Source organism: Heloderma suspectum, chromosome 2, assembly GCF_057233095.1.
Source record: "Heloderma suspectum isolate Gila_16-S chromosome 2, 16-S_ref, whole genome shotgun sequence".
NCBI classification, from domain to species: domain Eukaryota; kingdom Metazoa; phylum Chordata; class Lepidosauria; order Squamata; family Helodermatidae; genus Heloderma; species Heloderma suspectum.
This window is the reverse complement of record NC_139459.1, coordinates 404763664-404785017: the sequence shown is the minus strand read 5'-3', so window position 1 is coordinate 404785017 and position 21354 is coordinate 404763664. Positions and strand designations below refer to the sequence as shown.

The window sequence follows — 21354 nt, the reverse complement described above, 5'->3', positions numbered from 1 at the left end:
AGGAGAATTATCAACAACCTCCGATATGCAGACGATACCAGCCTAATGGCAGAAAGCAAAGAGGATCTAAAGAGCCTGTTGTTGAGGGTGAAAGTGGAGAGTGCAAAAGCGGGTTTGAAACTCATCATTAAAAAAACTAAGATCATGGCATCTGGCCCCATCACTTCCTGGCATATAGAAGGGGAAGAAATGGAAGCAGTGACAGATTTTACTTTCTTGGGCTCCAAGATCACCGCAGACGGTGACTGTAGCCATGAAATTAAAAGACGCTTGCTCCTTGGGAGGAAAGCTATGGCACACCTAGACAGCATAGTAAGAAGCAGAGACATCACCTCGCCGGCAAAGGTTCGCATAATCAAAACTATGGTTTTCCCAGTAGCAACGTATGGCTGTGAGAGCTGGACCATAAGGAAGGCTGAGTGCCGAAGAATGGATGCTTTCGGCCTGTGGTGCTGGAGAAGACTCTTACGAGTCCCCTGGACTGCACGGAGGTCAGATCAGTCCATCCTAAAGGAAATCAACCCTGAGTGCTCATTGGAAGGACAGATCCTGAAGCTGAAGCTCAAATATTTTGGCCACCTAATGAGAAGAGAAAACTCCCTGGAAAAGACCCTGATGCTGGGAAAGACTGAAGGCAAAAGGAGAAGGGGACGGCAGAGGATGAGATGGCTGGATGGCATCACCGATGCAATGAATATGAACTTGAGCACGCTCCGGGAGAGAGCGCAGGACAGGAAGACCTGGCGTGCTGTGGTCCATGGGGTCACGAAGAGTCGGACACGACTGAACGACTGAACAACAACAGTTAGTCCATTATCCCAGTGTTTCCTATATAGTGGTAGCATGCCTTGAAAAAACCTCTGAACATGCCACACCTGTCTGTCCCCATCTGTCCCGTCCCCCCGCCCTCCGCATACCCAGGAAATCTGCTCTGGGGGTCTGTCAGTGGAAAACCTTCACTGGATTTCACCCCTGCCTGTTTCGTTCCCAAAGGAAGAAACATGAAACGCCCTGGTCCAGAGAAACAGGGGGAGGGAGGAGGGGGTTGTTGTTGTTGTTGTTGTTCAGTCGTTCAGTCGTGTTAATAGCACGAAGAGGTGCTATTAACTCAAGAAAGAGTTTGTGGATTATTATTATTGTTGTTGTTATATTTATTTATACCCTGCCTTTTTCCCAGTACTGGGACACAAGGCGGCTTACAAACATTAAATCATATACAATTAAAACATATGAAAATATACAAAAGTTAAAATATAATTAAACAACAATACAATTAAAATAATATTAAAAATATTAAAACAGCATTTTAAAACAGCATTTTAGCAGCATTTTAGTTCCACAGCCATGGGGCAGCCACTGAGAAGGCCCTCTCCTGAGTTCCCACCAAACGTGCCCATGACAGCGGTGGGACTGACAGAAGGGCCTCCCCAGAGGATCTCAGGATGCGGGCAGGTTCATAAGGGAGGATACGGTCTTTTAGATAACCTGGACCGGAGCCGTATAGGGCTTTATAGGTCATAGCAGCACTTTGAATTGTGCCTGGAAACAGATTGCACAGCGAGTCTCTGTGGCTTCACTCCTCCATGAGAGGGCTTAGAATCCCTGACAAGAACTTCCAAAAACCCTTCTAAAAATCTCAAAACACAAGCACTAGCTTTGTAACCATGTGATCTTAAATTAAAACCACAAGTACAACATAAAATAGCACGGTCCCTTCCAACTCTAGGATGCTATGACTTCCCCACTCCCCGCCCCCTGCTTTCCCAGCCTAGGGCAGGGTGAAGGAAGCCCCCCGCACGCGCACACACACTCAGTGGGGACCCTGATTTCCCTGCCCTCCACCATCCACTGCAGGCTGCATTGGAGTGTGGGGGTGGCCACAATCCTTCCACTTTGCAGGCATGCTCAAGGAGGGAGGAAAAGGTCACTGTGGCATCCCCGGCTGTTCTTGAGAAAGGGATGGGGGATATATTCATTTCCGTGAGTTTCCAAGTTCCGTTCTTTTGCAGGGCGAGGTTACCGTACTTATTTCCCATTTTCATATTTTCCCCAGCCGATATGTTGAGAAACCACATTATTAAATAGTATTAATAGTATTAATTGCCATTATCATCACCACCAATATAGTCAACGGGCTTCCTGTCTCCATAAGCCCTAAAAACCAAGCCAAATCCCACCCAGCTGGGCTTCCTGGGAGCGTCTCCTTCTTCTCCCCATCCCCCTTTGCTCCTAACAACATTTTCCCACTGGTCCCACCATGCTTCACTGATCAATATCCTTCTGGTATTCATACATTACTTAGCACCTGTAGTGTGATAAAAACCCGTAATCTCAATTCAAGCAGCAGGTGATGAAATTGAACTTCTTAAACTGGGGCATCATAAGAACATGAGAAGAGAACATAAGAAGAGCCCTGATGCTGGATCAGACCAAGGGTCCATCCAGTCCAGCATTTTGTTCACACGGTGGCCTAACAGCTATCACATTTGAATGGAAGAAGCGAGGGGGGGGGGAGTACGGAGCTCTCTGTAAATAGGAAGCCATTGAAGCCTTGGAATGCAACCTTGATCCCTGATGTGCTAGAGTTCTATTTGCAGGGAGTTACCGCCCACTTTGCCACATCATGTTGGTGTTTGTGCAGACCCTACCTGAGTCTGTGAAGAAGGACTCTTTGTGGGCTAAACAGAAGAGATTAAGGGGGGGGGGTCCTGGATAGTTGGGGCTGGCGGTGCCAACATTCTGGTCCCTTTTCAGAGATGCAGCTGGGGGGAGGGAGAAACTCACTCCCCCCCCCACTGGATCTAGGAAGCCCCCTATCCAACGTTTCCAGCTCTCCGGCAACAAGCAAGACCCCTGGCCCCATTGGCTGTCTCCACCCCCGAAGCACACACAGACACACACACAAACAGACACCCCCGGCCGGGGGCAGAGCGCTGCAGAGGCGCTCGGGATTCGCTTCCCCACGCACCACGCTGTCCCCTGTGTTCAGGGGAAAGGAACAGAGACATTGGCCACCACCCAAGCAACTGTGGTCAGCAAATAGTGAAGCAAACTCCCTTCGCAAAGCCAACTCAGCTTCCAACCCCCTCCCACCAAACCAATGTGCCCCCCCGCCCCCGACTGGCTGCATCACTGGTTCCTCTGGAAGGGGCCTGAGCAATGCAGAGCTGAATGTATACACAATAAGCGAAGGCACAGATGTTTCTGAATAACAACTGCATGTTGTATTTTAAAAAATGGCAGTGGGGGCAGTGGGGGCTGTGGGGCGGGGGGGGGAAGAGGGCAAACCTTTCTGCCTTCCTTGTTCCCAGCAGCCCTGGGGCCGTTGCAGTAGTTCCAGGTGAAACCTGAAACTGTCACAGAAGCTGTCCTCGCCAGTTGAAACGTCTGCAGCCCCTTCCTCCCCACCCCTGCCTCATCTCAAGACTGTGATCATGCAGAAGCTTCAGCATCAAGGCATCCTTTCTTTTGTTCTCTCCGCACCCCCCAGACCTGTTTTCTTAAAACGTCTTGGCTGATGAAGAGATCTGCAGATCTCAGAAGCTTGCACAGTTCTAGGGAACTCTTATTCGCTCCTCCTCCTTCAGTGCACCCCTGCGCCAGTTCTAGGAACCCAATGATGTCTCTGCCCTGTGGCTCTCAAAACATGACTCTCAGGGAGTTGTGGGCCATAATGAACATTCTTCATTATGTTCAGCACACACACAAAATGGGTGCAGCTGTCCTCCCGGAGCGCCAACACTCCCTCCTCAGCTAAAAGAGGTTGGGTAGGTATTACTAGTCCTCAAGGAACAGTATCACCTAGAGCTGGGCACCATTGTCCTTTCTAAATTCTCCCCCTTATTTATGGGCAGAGAAATTTGGGAGACAATTTCACTAAATTTCTCCAGGGGAAGGAGAAATTCACAACAGTTTCTCCCAGCTAGGGCTCCCCGTTGGCAACGGCAGGGCTTGGAGCACAGCTTCTTTCTTTTTTCCTAAGGGTTTTGATGCTGCAACAGCACCAACTGTCTCGGCAGGCCAGCCCCCAGTTTGCATCCACCTCAACGCAGGTGGGGGCAGCATTGCGTCAAGCTCCAGGGATGAGGTTGGTGCTCTGCCAAAATCTGTCCCCCAATTTCCTTGAAGTTTTCTCTCTCCATGAAAGAGGCTTCCATTGTTCTGCCTCAAATGTTTTATCATTTATTTTTGTGGTGTTTTTGAGGTTACCTAATCACAACCGGCCTCTCGGGCTGCCTGCATGTCCTGATCTGAAAAAGCCCTGTGGGAGGAATTACCTCATGATGCCTTAAACTGGGCTCCAATTGAAGTGTGGGAAGCTGAGGACGCAACGGGCAGCCAGAGATGCTCACTCCTCGGCCTCCTCCCAAGTAAGGGAAGCCCAAGGAACCCAAACTCAACCCACGAGAATTTCTCTGAAAATCCTTCACCAATCAATGTCTTTTCAGAAGCAATTTAGAATCATAGAATAGTAGGGTTGGAAGGGTCCTGTAAGGCCATCGAGTCCAACCCTCTGCTCAATGCAGGAATTCAGGACAGAGCATCCCTGACAGGTGGCTGTCCAGCCTCGTCTTGAACGCCTCCAGTGTGGGAGAGCCCACCACCTCCAAAGGTAATGGGTTCCATTGTCCTATTGCTCTAAGTCAGGAGGTTTGTCCTGATGTTCAGCCGGAATCTGGCTTCCTGTCACTTGAGCCCATGATTCTGTGTTCTGTACTCTGGGATGATCAAGGAGAGATCCTGGCCTTCCTCTCTGTGACAACCTTTCAAGTCCTTGAAGAGCGCTATCCTATCTCCCCTCAGTCTTCTCTTCTCAAGGCTAAACAGGCCCAGTTCTTTCAGTCTCTCTTCATAGGGCTTTGTTTCCAGGCCCTGCATCATCTTTGTTGCCCTCCTCTGAACCCTGTCCAGTTTGTCTGCATCCTTCTTAAAGTGTGGTGCCCAGAACTGGACACAGTACTCCAGATGAGGCCTAACCAGTGCTGAGTAGAGGGGAACTAGTACTTCCCGGGATTTGGAAGTGATGCTTCTATGAATGCAGCCCAAAAGAGCATTGGCCTTTTTTGCAGCCACATCACATTGTTGGCTCATATTCAACTGGTGATCTACAACAATTCCAAGATCCTTCTCGCTTGTAGTATTGTCATATAGAAATTTCTCTTCTGTCAAATTAAATGAGAATGGTCGAAAAAATGTGGGAGAAATTTTTGGCACAACACTAATTTGCTGCGGACAGCACATTCAAAAAACACAGCTACTGCTCTCAGCTTGCCCCCCCCCCTCACCTCGACCGCCCAGCTCACCCAGCCCCAAGCCTGGCCCTGTTAGATAAATCCAGTTCTGAATGGCTGGGGGGTTCTAGCTAGGTGGGAAAGCGGTTGGGAAATGACAGTTAGGAGTCGACAGGTGAGTTCATCAGTCCATGGTACTCAGAAAGGGAGACAGGCTGCTGGTTGGTGCAGGGTGTGACAGAAGGACTAGGAGAAAACTGAGGGGAAAGTGAATAGCTGAGGCCTGAATAATAGGAAGCTATTCCTTGACTCTGTGGGAGAACCACACTTGGCTTTTGAAGATCAGGGGCAGGGAGCTGGTGGCTGTGTGATGCCAGCAGGCTTCCGTAAAGTCTGGCCCAAAGAAGGTTACACAAGCAGGCATTAATACCCAGATAAATGATCCAAGCAGCCAGAAATACAACGGGGGGAACTTTCAGGTCAGAGGAAGGCTGCACCCGAGAGCAGGACCTTAATGTGGGTGTATTTGGCTGGGGTGGAGATTTAGGGAATGTGGCCTGTGTCAAGGGCTCTTTGGAGGGCTCTCTCAGTCTATTCCAGTAGCCAAGTCCAGACACAGACAAAGGGATTCTTTTCAAAGCTTTATTCTTCTTTTACAACTTAACAACTCTACAGGTAGCAACTAGATCTGAGCAGCAGCATCCCTATGCTCTAAGTTGGAACAGTTGGTCCCCGTTTGAAAGGCAATTACTGGCAGACCTCTGTATTTAAGGACTAGGGAGAATCCCTCCCCTTTTCCCTTGGATCCTCGGGGCGCAGCCTTTGTTTGAGCACCAACCGGGCACTACGCCTCCTTTCCGCGCCCTCCATTTGGCGCCGCTCTCTACGTCTGCGCCGCACATCCACCAAGTCTGCTATCTGAGCTGGGTCACTCCTTGGACTGCTTTCTAATCTAGGAATGCTGGTGGGAGGAATCTCCGTCAGCTGCGGGCCCTGGGAAAAAGGGGCGCGCTCCTCTCCCAGGAGCGACTGCTCTTCCTCCGAATCAGAACTACTCTGGGATTCTATGGGCTCAGTGTCCACCCTGGCAGCCTGAGGAAAAAGAAGCCATTAAGGGGCTTGTAGTAGCAACAGCATCTCTTGAGTCCTAAGGAATTGCCACCAAGCAATCTTTGGAAAACCCCAAAGTAAATATTAGTATTCCCTTCTGTACAAAATATCCCTTTAATAAACCAACCTGTTTAATAGTCATCTCGTCTCAGGGCTTGGTGCCCTCTCACGCCTCAGCCTCTTATACCAGCTACTAGGAGGTTTCAAAGTATTCTCAGAGAATTGGTGGCAGCAGAAAAAGGTTGGCAGGTGGAACTCTGAGGGATGGTGGCAGAAAGTTCCTTAGACCCTGAGAAATAAGCATTTGCTATAAAAGAAACCCCATAGATGGGATTTTCATCAAAATCCAAAAGAAATAAACACCTGTTCAAGAACTGGAGTAAAAAGGTAAATGTCCAGCAGTTTTAACTTAAGAACATAAGAACAATGCCGGATCAGACCCAGGGTCCATCTAGTCCAGCATCCTGTTCACACAGTGGCCAACCAGCTGTCGACCAAGAACCCACAAGCAGGACACGAGTGCAACAGCACCCTCCCACCCATGTTCCCCAGCAACTGGTGTATATAGGCTCACTGCTTCTAATATTGGAGGCATCAGGCCTAGTAGCCATTGATAGCCTTCTCCTCCAGGAATTTGCCCAATCCTCTTTTAAAGCCATCTAAACTGGTGGCCATCACGACAACTTGTGGTAGCGAATTCCATAGTTTATGCGCTGTGTGAAGGAGTCCTTCCTTTTCCCTGTCCTGAATCTCCCACCCCCCAGCTTCATGGGATGATTCCATTGGGTTCTAGTATTTTGAGAAAGAGAGAAAAATGTCTCCCTCTCCACATTCTCCACACCAGGCATAATTTTGTACACCTCTCTCACGTCTCCCCCCTTTTTCCGAGCTAAGCAATCCCAGCTGTTGTAACCTTCTCTCATAGGGGAGATGGTCCAGCCCCATTCCAAAACAGAAAATATTTAATAGTTCTCCCAAATTTGCCATTTTTTCAGTTAAAAGGGGTCCTTGGGGTGGGGGACACAGAAAGCTTCCCTTTTTCCCCTTTCTAAAATGGACCATCTAGCAGGAAAATCGTTAACTTCCACCAACCACCTAGCTAAATGTTTTAGTTCTTGGGTAGGATCCAGTGAAGGCAACTGAGAGAGGATGAAAAGTCTTTATGGATAAAACTCAAAGGAAATTGTATCAAGAGACGTGTGTAATTCTTGATAGATTTAAGTGAGTCTGATGTAGTCCATAGCAATATTTTTTTTTAATTAAAAGAAAAAAATTGGAAATTTACAAAATTAATTAGCCACAAATGAATACAACTAGCGGGGGAGTCTGTCCCTAGAAGCTGGTCTGATCAGTGCCTGCAGTGGGGGTTGCTGAAGGGACGTCCCTCTCCCACCCCCCAGGGAAAAATCTACAAAGAGGGTAAGCCCAACTGCAGTATCCCTTCAAGAGCGGGGGGGGGGGGGCGCAGGGGGACCTGAGCAGAAACTGACTTGTCTTTGGCTCCAGAAGAGGGAAAGGATGACACATGGTGACCACTGCGCCCACAGAGCCAGGGATGACCCACAGACCCCTCCTCCCACCCCTGCTGGGGACTGACCCGCCCCCTCCCAATGGGAGAACAAAAAGCTGGGGGGCAGGAGGCTTAAAAGAAAAAATTGTGTTTCAATACTTTGGTCCAATTATAACTAGAACCAAGAGGTGAGGATACGCGGCTAATTATGAGAGAGCATTGGTCTGTTTTACATAAATAAAATAACATCGACTTTTACTTGCTAGTACCGCTCCCCCGAACCCCGTGACACTTAGCCATTTGTGTCCGGGGCCTAGAGACCCTTTCTGCCAAGAACACAGGTGGAAGGCGAAGAGATGGCTGAGAGCAAAGAGGGAAAGTTGCAAGTGAACCTCAGCTCCAGAAGCACAGGGCACAAATAAAGGAGCCCACGGGGGCTAAGGGGAGAGAGGCCAGCGACAGAAGGGGGCTGGCGGCCATCAAGTCTCCTGAGCGGGAACCTCCCGGGAAACACAAGCCAGAGAGGACTGTATTAAGGCCTTGGCAAGGCGCCTTCCTCCTTGAGGGAAATGCCTGGCTGAACAGAGTAGCAGGCAGAGGCAGTCAGCCTCCCCTGGGGAAATCCTGCAAGAGGCGGCCCAGATTCCCTGGCACAGGAAACCCAGGACTGCCAACCTTAAGCACCCTCGAGCACAGCAACTCAGCTCCCCGGTGAAGAATCGGAGACCTCCGCAGGAAGAGGTGTGCCCTGCATGGGGCAGAGAAATCCCAGTTCCTAGCCTGGCTGAAATGTGTTCCCTCTTTTGGAGAACTTCGCTTTCATTTCAGAATAGAGGGCGGTGACCCAGGGACATGGGGAGATCAGACTGGAGTCAGCCCCTTGAGCTGGTCAGGCGTTATTTGAACTGCAGAGAATGAATGGGGGTGGGGGTGCAGGGGGGCACCAGAGGAACGATGCTCCTCTCCAAGAAGCCAATTTATTTGAGACCTACTAGGGTGGGGGGTATAGGGACCGCGGTGGCTTAGTGGTTAAGACCCTGAGCTGCAGACTGGAAGGTCGGCAGGTCAGCAGTTCGAGACCCGAGTGCTGCGTGACGGAGTGAGCCCCCGTCTTCAGTCCCAGCTTCTGCCAACCTAGCAGTTCGAAAGCAAGAAATTGCAAGTAGATAAATAGGTACCGCTTCAGCGGGAAAGGTAACAGCGTTCCGTGCACCTCGGTGTTCAGTCATGCTGGCCACATGACCACGGAAGCGTCTTCGGACAGCGCCGGCTCTTCGGCTTAGAAACGGGGATGAGTACCGCACCCTAGAGTCGGACACGACTGGTTGGGGACACCTTTACCTTTTTTTTTAGGGTGGGGAGGGAAGAGAAATAGATATTAAATGAAGCAGGGAGAAATACCATCCAATTTCCCCCTAAGGTGGGGGAAGATCTGGAGGAGCAGCAGCAGCAGAACTCCCACCCCTCCTCTCCAGGCGGAAAGATGATGGAGGGCATGTGGCGACAGTGTGTGTGTGTCTGTGCGTGGGAGTGTGTCTCCTGTGCGTGTGGGACCAGTGCAAAGGGCCTGATGTGCCGCCATCCTAGGTTGCCTGTTTTTTCCCTTCTCCCCTCCACCCCCTCCCACCCCAAAGAAATGAAAGACAAACAAGGGGTGGTGCTTCGGAGGGATGTAGTTCTATCTGTGGTCCTCTTCCTCCAATCCGTCTCTGCCTCCTCCAAATTTTGCATCCTCTTAGCAAGGAAAGGGGGCTACAGGCAGGGGGGAAAAAAGCTTCTCCATGTCGTGGGACACCAACGGAGCAGCAACATCTAACCCATGAGTGCTGCAGGCAGAGAAGAAAGGAGAGAGAGAGAGAGAGAGAGAGAGAGACCCTGATTGCAGGTTCTGGAGGGTTGGGAATGGTGGAGAATAGTCCCTGTCAGGCTTTGGGGCAACCTCAGATATGGGGTCACAGGTAGTATCAAGGGGGGGAGCAGCCAGGGCCTTCAAACACCCACCACGATTGGCTTGCTCCTCTGCAAAGAATCCCTTGAAGCACCAGGTTGAGCTCCAGCTGCTGACAATTTAGGGAAATTGCTGTGCAAGGCATCTGCATGCACTTTAACGTGGTTCACTTAACTCTAACTGATCTGGCATGGATCTAGTGGGGCTGCTGCTGAGCGGTGTATGGAGGAGGGACGAACGGCTGCTGAAGGAGACTTGTGGGCTTTGGAAATGGCCCTGCGGCACAGAAGGGAGGCGAGAAGGTGCAAAATGAGGTGTACTGCGGGAAGAAATCTTGGGATCAGAGGCCCAGCACAGCGACCCCTTCTCCTCACCTGCCCCTGCTAAGGAAGCCTGCCTGATCCTTCCAGAGATGGGGGGCTCTCTTGCAAACCCTGGCAAGCCGCCCAGGAAGCCCCCCCCTGCACTACGGAGTCTGTGGCTGGGAAGCAAGCAGAGGACAGCCAGGGGCAAATCAAGCGGGGGGTGGACGGGGCCGTAGCAATCACTGGAAAGGCTGCAAGGAAGGTTACCTGGAGGCTGAGGAGTGGCCCGACCTGGGGGAAAAGGAACAGAAAGACGCGGTCAGGATCAGAAGCCTGTCACATGCACCCACCCACCACCCGCTGGCTGCCAGATCAGAACTGCACCATGAAGGGACAGATGGGAACTTCTGTGTGCAAAATAAAGCTCAAACTCTGCGTTCTGCAAGTAATAAAGTCCAAAATTTACCAAACAAATTAAGGTAAAACAAGGGACTTCTCAAAATCACTCTCTGCCCTCACCCAAACCAGGCATCACACCCTCTAATACTGAATTCAGTGCCCTCGTGCCAACAGGATAGGAACCAAAACAGGGCCACAAAGAAACAGGACCGCGGAGAGGGGAAGAGATTTGTATGCTCAGGGGAACGCTGAGGGTTCAAGCCCAATGAAGACTGGGCCTGCACCCTGGCCTTCAGAAGCCCCAGAATGTTCAATGTCAGTTGGAAAAGAAAAGAGAATTCGGGGGGGGAGTGGAATGCCCCCTTGAGCCCCCTACAGCTCGTAGCACCCTGGAGGAAGGCATGGCTGGCTGGCAGGGACCCCGAACAGGGGCATTTCTCCCAGGAGGGGAGGATAAACCGCAGAAACCCTTTATCCAGTCTTAAAATGTTGTGCGTTTGATTCAGGACTACCGTTACCAGTTTTCAATTGAGTTTGCCACTCAGCGTGGGGGAAGCTGAAATTATAGCACAATCCTAGGCATGTTTACGCACAAGCAAGCCTCACTCTGTCCAATAATAAGTGTGCCTAGGATTGCAATCCTACAGCACAATGCTATGTAGTGGCGAGAGTGTCAGACCGGGAGTTGGGAGACCCGGGTTCTAGTCCCCGCTCAGCCAGGGAAGCTCACTGGGTGACTTTGGGCCAGCCACAGACTCTCAGCCCAACCCACCTCACAGGGTGGTTGTTGTGAGGATAAAATGGAGAGGAGGAGGATTATGTACGCCGCCTTGGGTTCCTTGAGGAAGAAAAAAGGCGGCGTAAAAATGTAATAAACAAACTCATAAGTCAGCCCCCTATGAGTTCAGTGGGACACTCAAGGGAAGTTCAAGTTGAGTTCAACGAGGGAAAGGGAGAAGAATACCTCTTGAAGCGTTTGGCACACCTTATTGATTGCCGAGTTATTTTTCTCCCTCTCTCATCACACTGGACCCCACTGGGGCCAACCCATGAAGCTGACTGGTGGAAGATTCAGGACAGGGAAAAGGAAGGCCTCCTTCACACAGCGCAGAGTCAGACTATGGTCTACGCCACCTCAAGTTGTATTGATGGACACCAACTCAGATGGCTTTAAAAGGGGGTTGGACAACTTCATGGAGAAGAAGCCTACCAGATGCTACTAGTCACGATGGGTATAGCTACCCCAGTCTCCCTCTGCCAGTTGCTGGGGATCATGGTTGGGAGGGTGCTGTCGCACTCCTGTCCTGCTTGTGGGTTTCCCCCTGGGACGTGTGGCTGGCCACTCGGGGAACACAGTGCTGGGTTAGACGGACCCTTGGTCTCATCCACGTCTTATGTGCCTTTGTTTATTTATTACATTTATATCCCACCTTTTTTCCTCCTTAAGGAACCCAAGGCAGAGTACCTAATCCTTCTCCTCTCCATTTTATCCTCACAACAACTCTGTGAGGTAGGCTGGGCTGAGAGTCTGTGACTGAATTAGTATTATACTCAGCACGGGAAATGGCCATTTGTTCTCTGTGCCGAGTTGCCTTGTTTTGGGGGAGGAGTGTCTGACCTGTCCCTTAAACAACAAAGTCTTGTTGCACCTTGGAGACAGGGATCATTTAAGGGGCCCAAATAATATTTGCTGTTTTTCCTGCATGCTGATGTTTGGTCAGGGGGTGAATAGTTTGAGCAGCCCTTGTGGTCCAAGTGGGGCCCCTATGTCTGGGGCCATCCTCCCCACCTCCCCCTGGTTCTTAGTGCTGAGAGACTCTTAACATACCCAGGTTGCAACTCTGAGATGCCCCTTTAAGGGCTGGGGGTCTTCCTTCCCACTGTGTCAATGTCATTTCTTTTTCGGAGTTGGAGTATTACAGCAATCCCCCCCATTCTGCACACCCCCTCAATGTATTAGCTGTGCGTGCAAGTGACAAACCTTTATTTTTTAAAAGCGTCCCAGTTTTCCAAAAGTTTATAGAAAACTGCCAGAACACAGACAGAAAATAACTCCTCATGATACTCTTGAGATGTGCTGCATTTTCTCTGAGTCCTGGACCACTTCACCCACCCAGATGTTGAAAAATGAAACCCTGTCTGTGTCCAAGACACTGGAGCCCTCTCTCCAGAAGTGGAGAAAATAGTGGCCCTCAGAGCTTCTGCCTGGGGAGAGAAAGAGTGGGGCCTTTTTACACACACACACACACACACACACACACACACCCCATTTCCCCTGGCACTGCCCTCACCTTTCCTATTCTTCACATATAGGATGAATCCAGGTGCCAGGAAGACCAGTCCCAGCACGACCCCTGCAATCCCGGTCCACACCTTGTTCTTGGCAGCATCCGACTGTGGTGCTGCAGAAAGAAAAGAAGCCTTGGGTGACAAAGGGGCAGGCTTCGGATCAGCCTCTCACTCCCCTCAGGGGATCCATAGCCCCCACAGGCCTTGGCTCAGGGATGCCCCCTTTGAAGTAGGGTCTGTTTCCACACTCCAGAATATTAAGAAGAAGGATCTAGGATAAGAGTGCGGATGGAGCTCAAATCTCGTACTCCAGTGCACAGTGACAGGTCCTGGGAGGCTGGCATGTTCCACTTGGCAGGTGCAGACGTATCCATGTTCCAGCTGCGTTTCCAGCATCACCTGGATCTGGAAGGTCCAGTCCCCATTACGGATCAGATCTGTGGACAACACCCCAGCCTCCTCCTCCTTCCCATTCCTCAGCCACTTGATTTCGATCTTTGGGGGGGAAAAGCCGTTCACAGTACAAATCAGCAGAGTGTTGGAGGTTGTGGAATCGTAGTCCGTGAGGGTGATTTCCACCGTGGGCTGAACTGGAGAGGGACGCAGAGAAGGTGGGAGGGGTCACAAATGGGGAGGAGTGGACATAACAAGTCTTCACATGAGGGACGGAGGGAAAATCAAGTCACCCCAGATAATCAATCTGTCAAATTGCATCCACAAAACACACCGCTTCCACCACTCCTGTTGCTTCCTTGAACCCCCTCACTGGTCCCAAAGTGCCCAACTTTCCCCCTGGTAGCCACATGAAAACCAAAGCTGTATGTGAAGTTCAGTCACAGGTCATCTTTTTCCCTTTAAAAATTATTTCAAGGACATGGAGTTGTAGAAGCTTGCCGTTGGAAGCAGATGACCAGCAAATAAGGGGTGTGTGACAGGGCCTATTTGAGGTTGGCTCCTTGTACTCCCTCTTTTCCTGCAGTCACCAGAAGCCATTTTTAATATAATCTGATTTATTTAAAATGTATATGGATTCTCCAGAATAGCTCAAAATATTACAGTCCCAAAAACAAACTCCCACCCAGAAATATTAACCAAGAAAGCACAGGGAGCTGCCAAAGCTCTTGGGCCACATCCATAAACCTAGTAAGGAGACAGATTTCCAAGCTGCTTCAGAAAAGAGGCTCCAGACATATGGGCCCACAACCGCGAAGGCCCCGCTATTAACCATTAGTGCCTTGACCTCCTGATCGTGAGCAGTGCCTCTTAAGACCTCAACAGGCAGGTGGGCTGATACGGTTTTTACTATGTTCTGCACTATTTTTTACCCCTTGCTGCTAGTTTTAACTTGGTTTTATGATGTGTTTATTCTTGTCATTTTATTGTGCATTTTATCATTTTAGAAATAGCAGCAAATGCTCACGGCCATCAGGTATCGCTTCCCAATAAGCCCACCCTCTCCCCCAGAGGCATCTTCCCTGGGAGAACCACCTGGCACCATTTTTGTCATCTTTTCCGCACCAAGTTAAGAACTTCCTCTTCTCTCAGGCATTTGGCAACGTTCGATCAGGTTTCTAATCAGGTCCTGGGTTTTCTTACTGTTGATTGTAAAAATTGTTTGTGTGTGTCGATGCCCTAAACGACTGTGCCCTGGAACAGTTGGTCATGGAACCGACCAGAGGGGAGGTAACCTTGGACTTAATCCTAAGTGATGTCGCCCAGGACCCAGTACGAGATGTAAATGTTGTTGAACCACTTGGAATCAGTGACCACAGTGCTATCAGATTTAATATATATTTATGTGGAAAAATGCCCAGGACATCCAACACAGTCACACTGGACTTCAAAAGAGGTTGTTGTTGTTGTTCAGTCATTCAGTTGTGTCTGACTCTTCGTGACCCCATGGACGATAGCATGCCAGGCCTTCCTGTCCTGAGCTCTCTCCCGGAGTGTGCTCAAGTCCATATTCATTGCCTCAGTGATGCTATCTAGCCATCTCATCCTCTGCCGTCCCCTTCTCCTTTTGCCTTCAGGCTTTCCCAGCATCAGGGTCTTTTCCAGGGAGTTTTCTCTTTGCATTAGGTGGCCAAAATATTTGAGCTTCAGCTTCAGTCTCTGTCCTTCCAATGAGCACTCAGGGTTGATTTCCTTTAGGATGGACTGATTTGACCTCCTTGCAGTCCAGGGGACTCGTAAGAGTCTTCTCCAGCACCACAGTTCGAAAGCATCCATTCTTCGGCACTCAGCCTTCCTTATAGTCCAGCTCTCACAGCCATACGTTGGCATATTGAATGCAGCACTTTAACAGCATCATCTTTTAGGATTTTAAATAGCTCGGCTGGAATACTGTCATCTCCGCTAGCTTTGTTGTTACTAATGCTTCCTAAGGCCCACTTGACTTCACTCTCTAGGATGTCCGGCTCAAGTTCAGTGACCGCACTATCATGGCTATCAGGGACATTCAGATCTTTCCTGTATAGTTCTTCTGTGTATTCTTGCCACCTCTTCTTAATCTCATCTGCTTCTGTTAGGTCCCCGCCTTCTTTGTCCTTTATCATGCCTGTCTTTGCACAAAATGTTCCCTTGAGATCTCCAATTTTCTTGAAGAGATCTCTAGTCTTTCCCATTCTGTTGTTTTCCTCCATTTCTTTGCATTGTTCATTTAAGAAGGCCTTCTTGTCTCTCCTTGCTATTCTCTGGAACTCTGCATTCAGTTGGATATATCTTCCCCTTTCTCCCTTGCTTTTCGCTTCCCTTCTTTCGTCAGCTACTTGTAAAGCCTCATCAGACAGCCACTTGGCTTTCTTGCATTTCTTTTTCTTTGGGATGGATTGAGTTGCTGCCTCCTGAACAATGTGACGGACCTCCGTCCATAGTTCCTCAGGCACTCTGTCTATCAGGTCTAATCCCTGAAATCTATTCCTCACCTCCACTGTATATTCATCAGGGATATGATTTAGGTCATACCTGAACGGTTTAGTGGTTTTCCCGACGTTCTTCAATTTAAGCCGAAATTTTGCAAGAAGCAGCTCATGATCTGAGCCACAGTCAGCTCCAGGTCTTGTTTTTACTGACTGTATGGAGCTTCTCCATCTTTGGCTGCAAAGGACATAATCAATCTGATTTCGATATTGACCATCTGGTGATGTCCATGTGTAGAGTCGCCTCTTGTGCTGTTGGAATAGAGTGTTTGCTATGCATGTTCTCTTGGCAAAACTCTATTAGCTTTTGTCCTGCTTCATTTTGTACACCAAGGCCATGCCTGCCTGTTATCCCGGTGATTTCTTGACTTCCTACTTTAGCATTCCAATCCCCTATGATGAAGAGGACATCTTTTTTTAGTGTTAATTCTAGAAGGTGTTGTAGGTCTTCATAGAACCGATCAGCCTCAGCTTCTTCGGCATCAGTGGTTGGGGCATAGACTTGAATTACTGTGATGTTGAATGGTTTGCCTTGGATTCGTACTGAGATCATTCTATCATTTTTAAGATTGTACCCCAGTACTGCTTTTCCTACCCTTTTGTTGACTATGAGTGCTACTCCATTTCTTCTAAGGGATTCTTGCCCACAATAGTAGATATGATGGTCACCTGAATTAAATTCACCCATGCCTGTCCATTTGAGTTCGCTGATTCCCAAGATGTCGACGTTCAATCTTGCCATCTCATGTTTGACCACCTCCAGCTTACCTTGATTCATTGATCTGACATTCCAGGTTCCTCAACAATATTGTTCTTTACAGCATCGGATTTTCTTTTCACCACCAGACACATCCACAGCTGAGTGTCCTTTCGGCTTTGGCCCAGCCGCTTCACTCTTTCTGGCGCTACTTGGAAATACCCTCTGCTCTTCCCCAGTAGCATATTGGACACCTTCCAACCTGAGGGGCTCATCTTCCGGCATCACCTCTTTTAGCCTTGTGATACGTTCCATGGGGTTTTCTTGGCAAGAATACTGGAGTGGGTTGCCATTTCCTTCTCCAGTGGACCACATTTTGTCAGAACTCTCTGCCATGACCTGTCCGTCTTGGGTGGCCCTGCACGGCATAGCTTATGGCTTCACTGAGTTACGCAAGCCCCTTCGCCACAACAAGGCAGTGAGAGTTGTTACCTTTCCATAACACTAGAAATGAAATCGTTTAATTCACTGAGAGACGCTCAGTTGGTCTGTGGGTGAGACTTTCGAACGAGCTCAAATTGAACCATTTGGAGTTTCTGGGACATGTCTACACTATGGGTGTCGACTCTCCTGATCATTTTTCTTAATGCAGAAAATCCATTAAGGAGGGAAAGAGCAGAACAGCAGCACAATCCCACTGAAGGTGCAGACAGGAAAATGTGGACTCGAGGAAGAATGGGAGGAGGAGCTGTCCCTGGGGAAGGAGGATGGCGTGTTGGAGGTGGCCCTCCTGTCTTGACTGCTTGCTATGCAATCTGGCTCTCCCAAACTCTTCTCTTGCCCCCCCCCCAGTTCCTCCAAAAGCGACGGTGTACCCGGAGAAGCCGGCAGAGGAGGGGGAGCCCAACGTCCTGATCTGCTTGGTGAACGACTTCTCTCCCCCCGTGGTGAACATCACGTGGCTGAAGAACGGGCAGGTGGTGACGGAAGGAATGGGAGAGACGGATTTCTGCCCCAACAAGGACAACTCCTTCCGGAAGTTCTCCTACCTGACCTTCATCCCAACCAGGGGCGACGGTTACTACTGCCAAGTGGTGCACTGGGGCCTGGATGAGCCCCTGGTCACGGAATGGAGTAAGCGATGGTAAGGATACCATCGACCATGGTATCCTTCTGGATAGGTTGTCTGGGTTGGGAGTTGGAGGCACTGCACTACAGTGGTTCCGCTCCTACTTGGATGGCCGATTCCAGAAGGTGGTGCTGGGGGATTATTGCTCTGTGCCATGGCAATTGTGCCATGGGGTTCCACAGGGCTCTATTCTATCCCCCATGCTGTTTAACATCTACATGAAACCGCTGGGGGAGGTTATCCGGAGGTGTGGGCTGAGGTGCCATCAATATGCGGATGACACCCAGCTCTACCTCTCTTTCTCATCAAAACCAGGTGAGGCAGTGGCTGTTCTGAACCACTGCCTGGGCACGGTAATGGACTGGATGAGGGCTAATAAACTGAAACTCAATCCAGACAAGATGGAGGTACTGTTAGTGGGTGGTTCGTCTGCCCAGCTAGGTGATATTCAACCTGTTCTGGAGGGGGTTGCACTCCCCCTAAAGGATCAGGTTCGTAGTTTGGGGGTGCTCTTGGATCCAGAACTGTCACTTGAGGCACAGGTGAACTCAGTGGCACGGAGCACTTTTTATCAGCTTAGGCTGGTATACCAACTACGCCCTTATCTGGACAGAGAGAGCCTAGCTACAGTTATCCATGCTCTGATAACTTCTCGTCTGGATTACTGCAATGCGTTATACGTGGGGCTGCCTTTGAAAACGGTCCGGAAACTTCAGCTGGTCCAAAATAGGGCAGCAAGATTGTTAACAGGGACTGGCCTGCGAGCTCATATTACGCCAGTACTTTTCCAGTTGCACTGGCTGCCAGTCCATTTCCAGGCCCGATTCAAAGTGCTGGTGTTAACATTCAAAGCCCTTAACGGCTTGGGGCCAGGTTACCTGAAGGATCGCCTCCTCCCATATGTGCCTGCCCGGACCTTAAGATCATCATCAGTGGCCCTTCTCCGTGAGCCCCTGCCAAAGGAAGTGAGGCGGGTGGCTACTAGGAGGAGGGCTTTTTCTGTTGTGGCACCCCGGCTCTGGAATGAGCTCCCTAGTGAGGTTCGCCTGGCGCCTACATTGTACTCTTTTCGGCGCCAGGTGAAGACCTTTTTATTTTCCCAGGCATTTTAGCTTTCTAAATTTTTATCTTTGCTGTTTTAAATCTGTATTTTAAACTCCTGTACTGCTGCTAGGTTTTATTGTGGTTGTATTGTTATATTGTGGTTTTAATGTTCTATATATTTTAAATTGTTTTATTGTGTGTTGTTTGGTTTTAGTTTTTGTGAACCGCCCAGAGAGCTTCGGCTATTGGGCGGTATAGAAATGAAATAAATAAAATAAATAAATAATAAATAAGCGGGGGGGGGGCTCTCTTTGAAGGAGTGGCGGGAAGGAAGCACAGGCTGAGCGGGTGTTCACACATGCATGTCCATCACTTCATGATGGCCACATTAAATGGTTCTTCACAGGCATGGAACAGCCATCAGAGATCATAGGACAGGGCTGTCATCTTCAAATGCAAGACTTTGCCATGGAGGCAGTCCACACATTCAACTCTTAGTCATTCTGAGAAATGCATGTGTGAATTGGTCCTTAGAGACACCCCCTCTCTGCTAAAAGCAGGGCCCTAGAAATTGCATAGTGAGGCTGCTGGGAAGTCTGTACAAGAGATCAGCAGATCAGTTCAAATTGGCCATGTAATCAGGCCTGAAATGAGAAATGTGGTGCCCCCTGGGAGATGCCCATGGTTGGGGGGCTCCATGGAAAAGGCAGCCCTGGCACCCTTGCTTGCTTCCCAGCATTCTCATGGGGCCAAGGGAGGAGCAGAAGACTCAGTCATGTCCACGGCAGATACAGCATCACAGGGGCGGAAAAGGTGGAGGAGGGTCTGGGACTTTTCCCTCCTCCTCCTTCTGATAGCCCTTCTGCACCCCTCCTGCCTCCCCTCTCTCAGATGCCAACATGCCGGAGCCCCTCCCGGAGAGCACGGAGAACATGGCATGTGGCCTGGGCCTGGCCGTGGGCATCATGGGCATCGTCATGGGCACTGCCCTCCTCATTAAGAGCAGGCAGAGGAACGGAGCCAGATATCGCCAGGGGCCCCTGTGAGTTCCAGCCACCTGCAGAAAGCCTTAAAAGGGGGCGGGGGGATTCTCATTTCATTCCCATAGAGTGGGGGGACACTCTTGGCGAGCCAGGGCTGCTGCCACCATGGGGAGATCTGTAAGTGGCACATCTCTGCATCCTTTCCTTCTTCATGAGGCCTAGCAACCTTCTCCTGCAAGATCAGCAAGGTTTGAGTGAACAGACAAAATGCTGGCCTCCATGGCCTCAGATAGTGTGGTGCCCAGTCATGCATGGGAGGCAGTCTGGGGAAGGTGTGTGTGTGTGTCGGGTGGTATTCCAGGCAGAGGGAGCAGAATGGGAGAAGCCACGGAAGAGGGGCCAAAGGGAGAAGGAAAGGGGTGGCCAACAGTGTATAAGTCAGTGAGGAATTGGGTAAAAGCATGAAGAACAGCATGAAACAAGATCTGTGTACTGTAGTCACTGGGGGAGCAGACAGCTTTCAAAGCCACAAGTTAAGTGTGGTGCCTGGCTGTTTCAGATGAGGAGCATCTTCCTCCTTGATTTGAGAGTGCCCTGCCTCTGTCCATGAGTTCTCACACCTGCGTCTCCTTTCCTCCCCTCTCAGGTGAAGGAGATGCCACGTTCCAGCTCCTTCCCATGAGATCTGCTCCTGCCTTCCTCTGAACTTCCAGGATCCCTTCTCACCAATGCTGCTCCTTCCTCGGCAATGCTTTCCCCTTCCATAATTCACTTGGAGAATTTGGGTGGGGGCACTTTGCTGGCATTCTCTGATTCCCCCCAGCCTGCAATATGGCCGCTCCCCCAAACCCTGTGTTCACATTGAAATGGGCCAGCGGGGCAGATGAGGGCCCCTCAGGCAGATGCATTGCCAAGAGCAATGCCCCAAAGGCAGCCACCCAGGGATCCGAATGCCAGCCCCATCGGGCACGAAGCAACACTGGCCGATTAGGTCGACAGCAAACCAAGCCCCTGTTCTTGTGCCTTATGCCTGCCCAGGAGGGCTCCGCTCCAGGGCTCCAGCATCGCTCCCCAAGAGGGAAGGGCTGCACCCTGCAGACGACTCCCTCCAGGGAGCGGTGGAGGGAGACATGCCCTGAGAGGCTGTCTGTCTCCTTCCGCTCCCTGGGGCTCTCTGAGGATGCCACATTCCTGGTCCCAGTGAAGCTCAGCAAAGATCCTGGGTGGCTTCAGGTGGAGCATTTTGGCCACTTCTTCCTGCCTCTCCAGGGCTTTGGTGAAAGCCTGCTCTGGTTCTGGGCATTCGAATCAGAGCATGTTAAACCTGGACGGTGTCTTGGAGGTCATCTAGTCCAACCCCCTGCTCAGTGCAGGCAGCAACAGCATCCCTGAGAGATGGCCACCCCTCCCTCTTCTTCATCATCTCCAGCAAAGGAGATCCCACCGCCTCCCGAGGCAGAGTCTGTTCCACTGCTGAACCATGCTCCCTGTTAGGACTGTATCTCCCAAAGTTTAGCCACAATCTGCTTCCCTACCATGTCCTCCCGCTGGTTCTAGTCCTGCCCTCTGGAGCAACCGAGAACAAACCTTCTCCATCTTCCACATGGTGGCCTTTCAGATATGTGAAGAGGCTCTCATGTCTCCCCTTCATCTCCTCTTCTCCAAGCTGGACATGCCCAGTTCTTTCATCCTGTCCTCGTAGAACTTGTTTTCCATACAGCTGACCATCTTCATTGCCCTCCTCTGAACCCGTTCCAATTTCTTGATATCCTTCTTAAAGTGTGGTACCCA

General features: G+C 50.2%; 2 protein-coding genes across 2 annotated transcripts; one reads left to right on the top strand and one right to left on the bottom strand.

The window, feature by feature from the left end:
- Positions 1-9995: 9995 nt before the first annotated feature.
- On the bottom strand, positions 9996-14299 carry LOC146356727 (H-2 class II histocompatibility antigen, E-S beta chain-like). Its single transcript, XM_084830272.1, has 6 exons — positions 14245-14299; positions 13101-13382; positions 12795-12905; positions 10571-10618; positions 10174-10395; positions 9996-10075 (listed from the first exon to the last, which is right to left on the bottom strand). The coding sequence occupies exons 1-6, from the start codon at positions 14297-14299 to the stop codon at positions 9996-9998; spliced, it is 798 nt and encodes a 265-aa protein (XP_084686398.1).
- Positions 14300-17174: 2875 nt separating this feature from the next.
- On the top strand, positions 17175-19626 carry LOC146356726 (HLA class II histocompatibility antigen, DR alpha chain-like). Its single transcript, XM_084830271.1, has 2 exons — positions 17175-17541; positions 19472-19626. Exons 1-2 carry the CDS (start codon positions 17175-17177, stop codon positions 19624-19626), a joined length of 522 nt encoding a protein of 173 aa, XP_084686397.1.
- The last annotated feature ends 1728 nt before the right edge of the window (positions 19627-21354 follow it).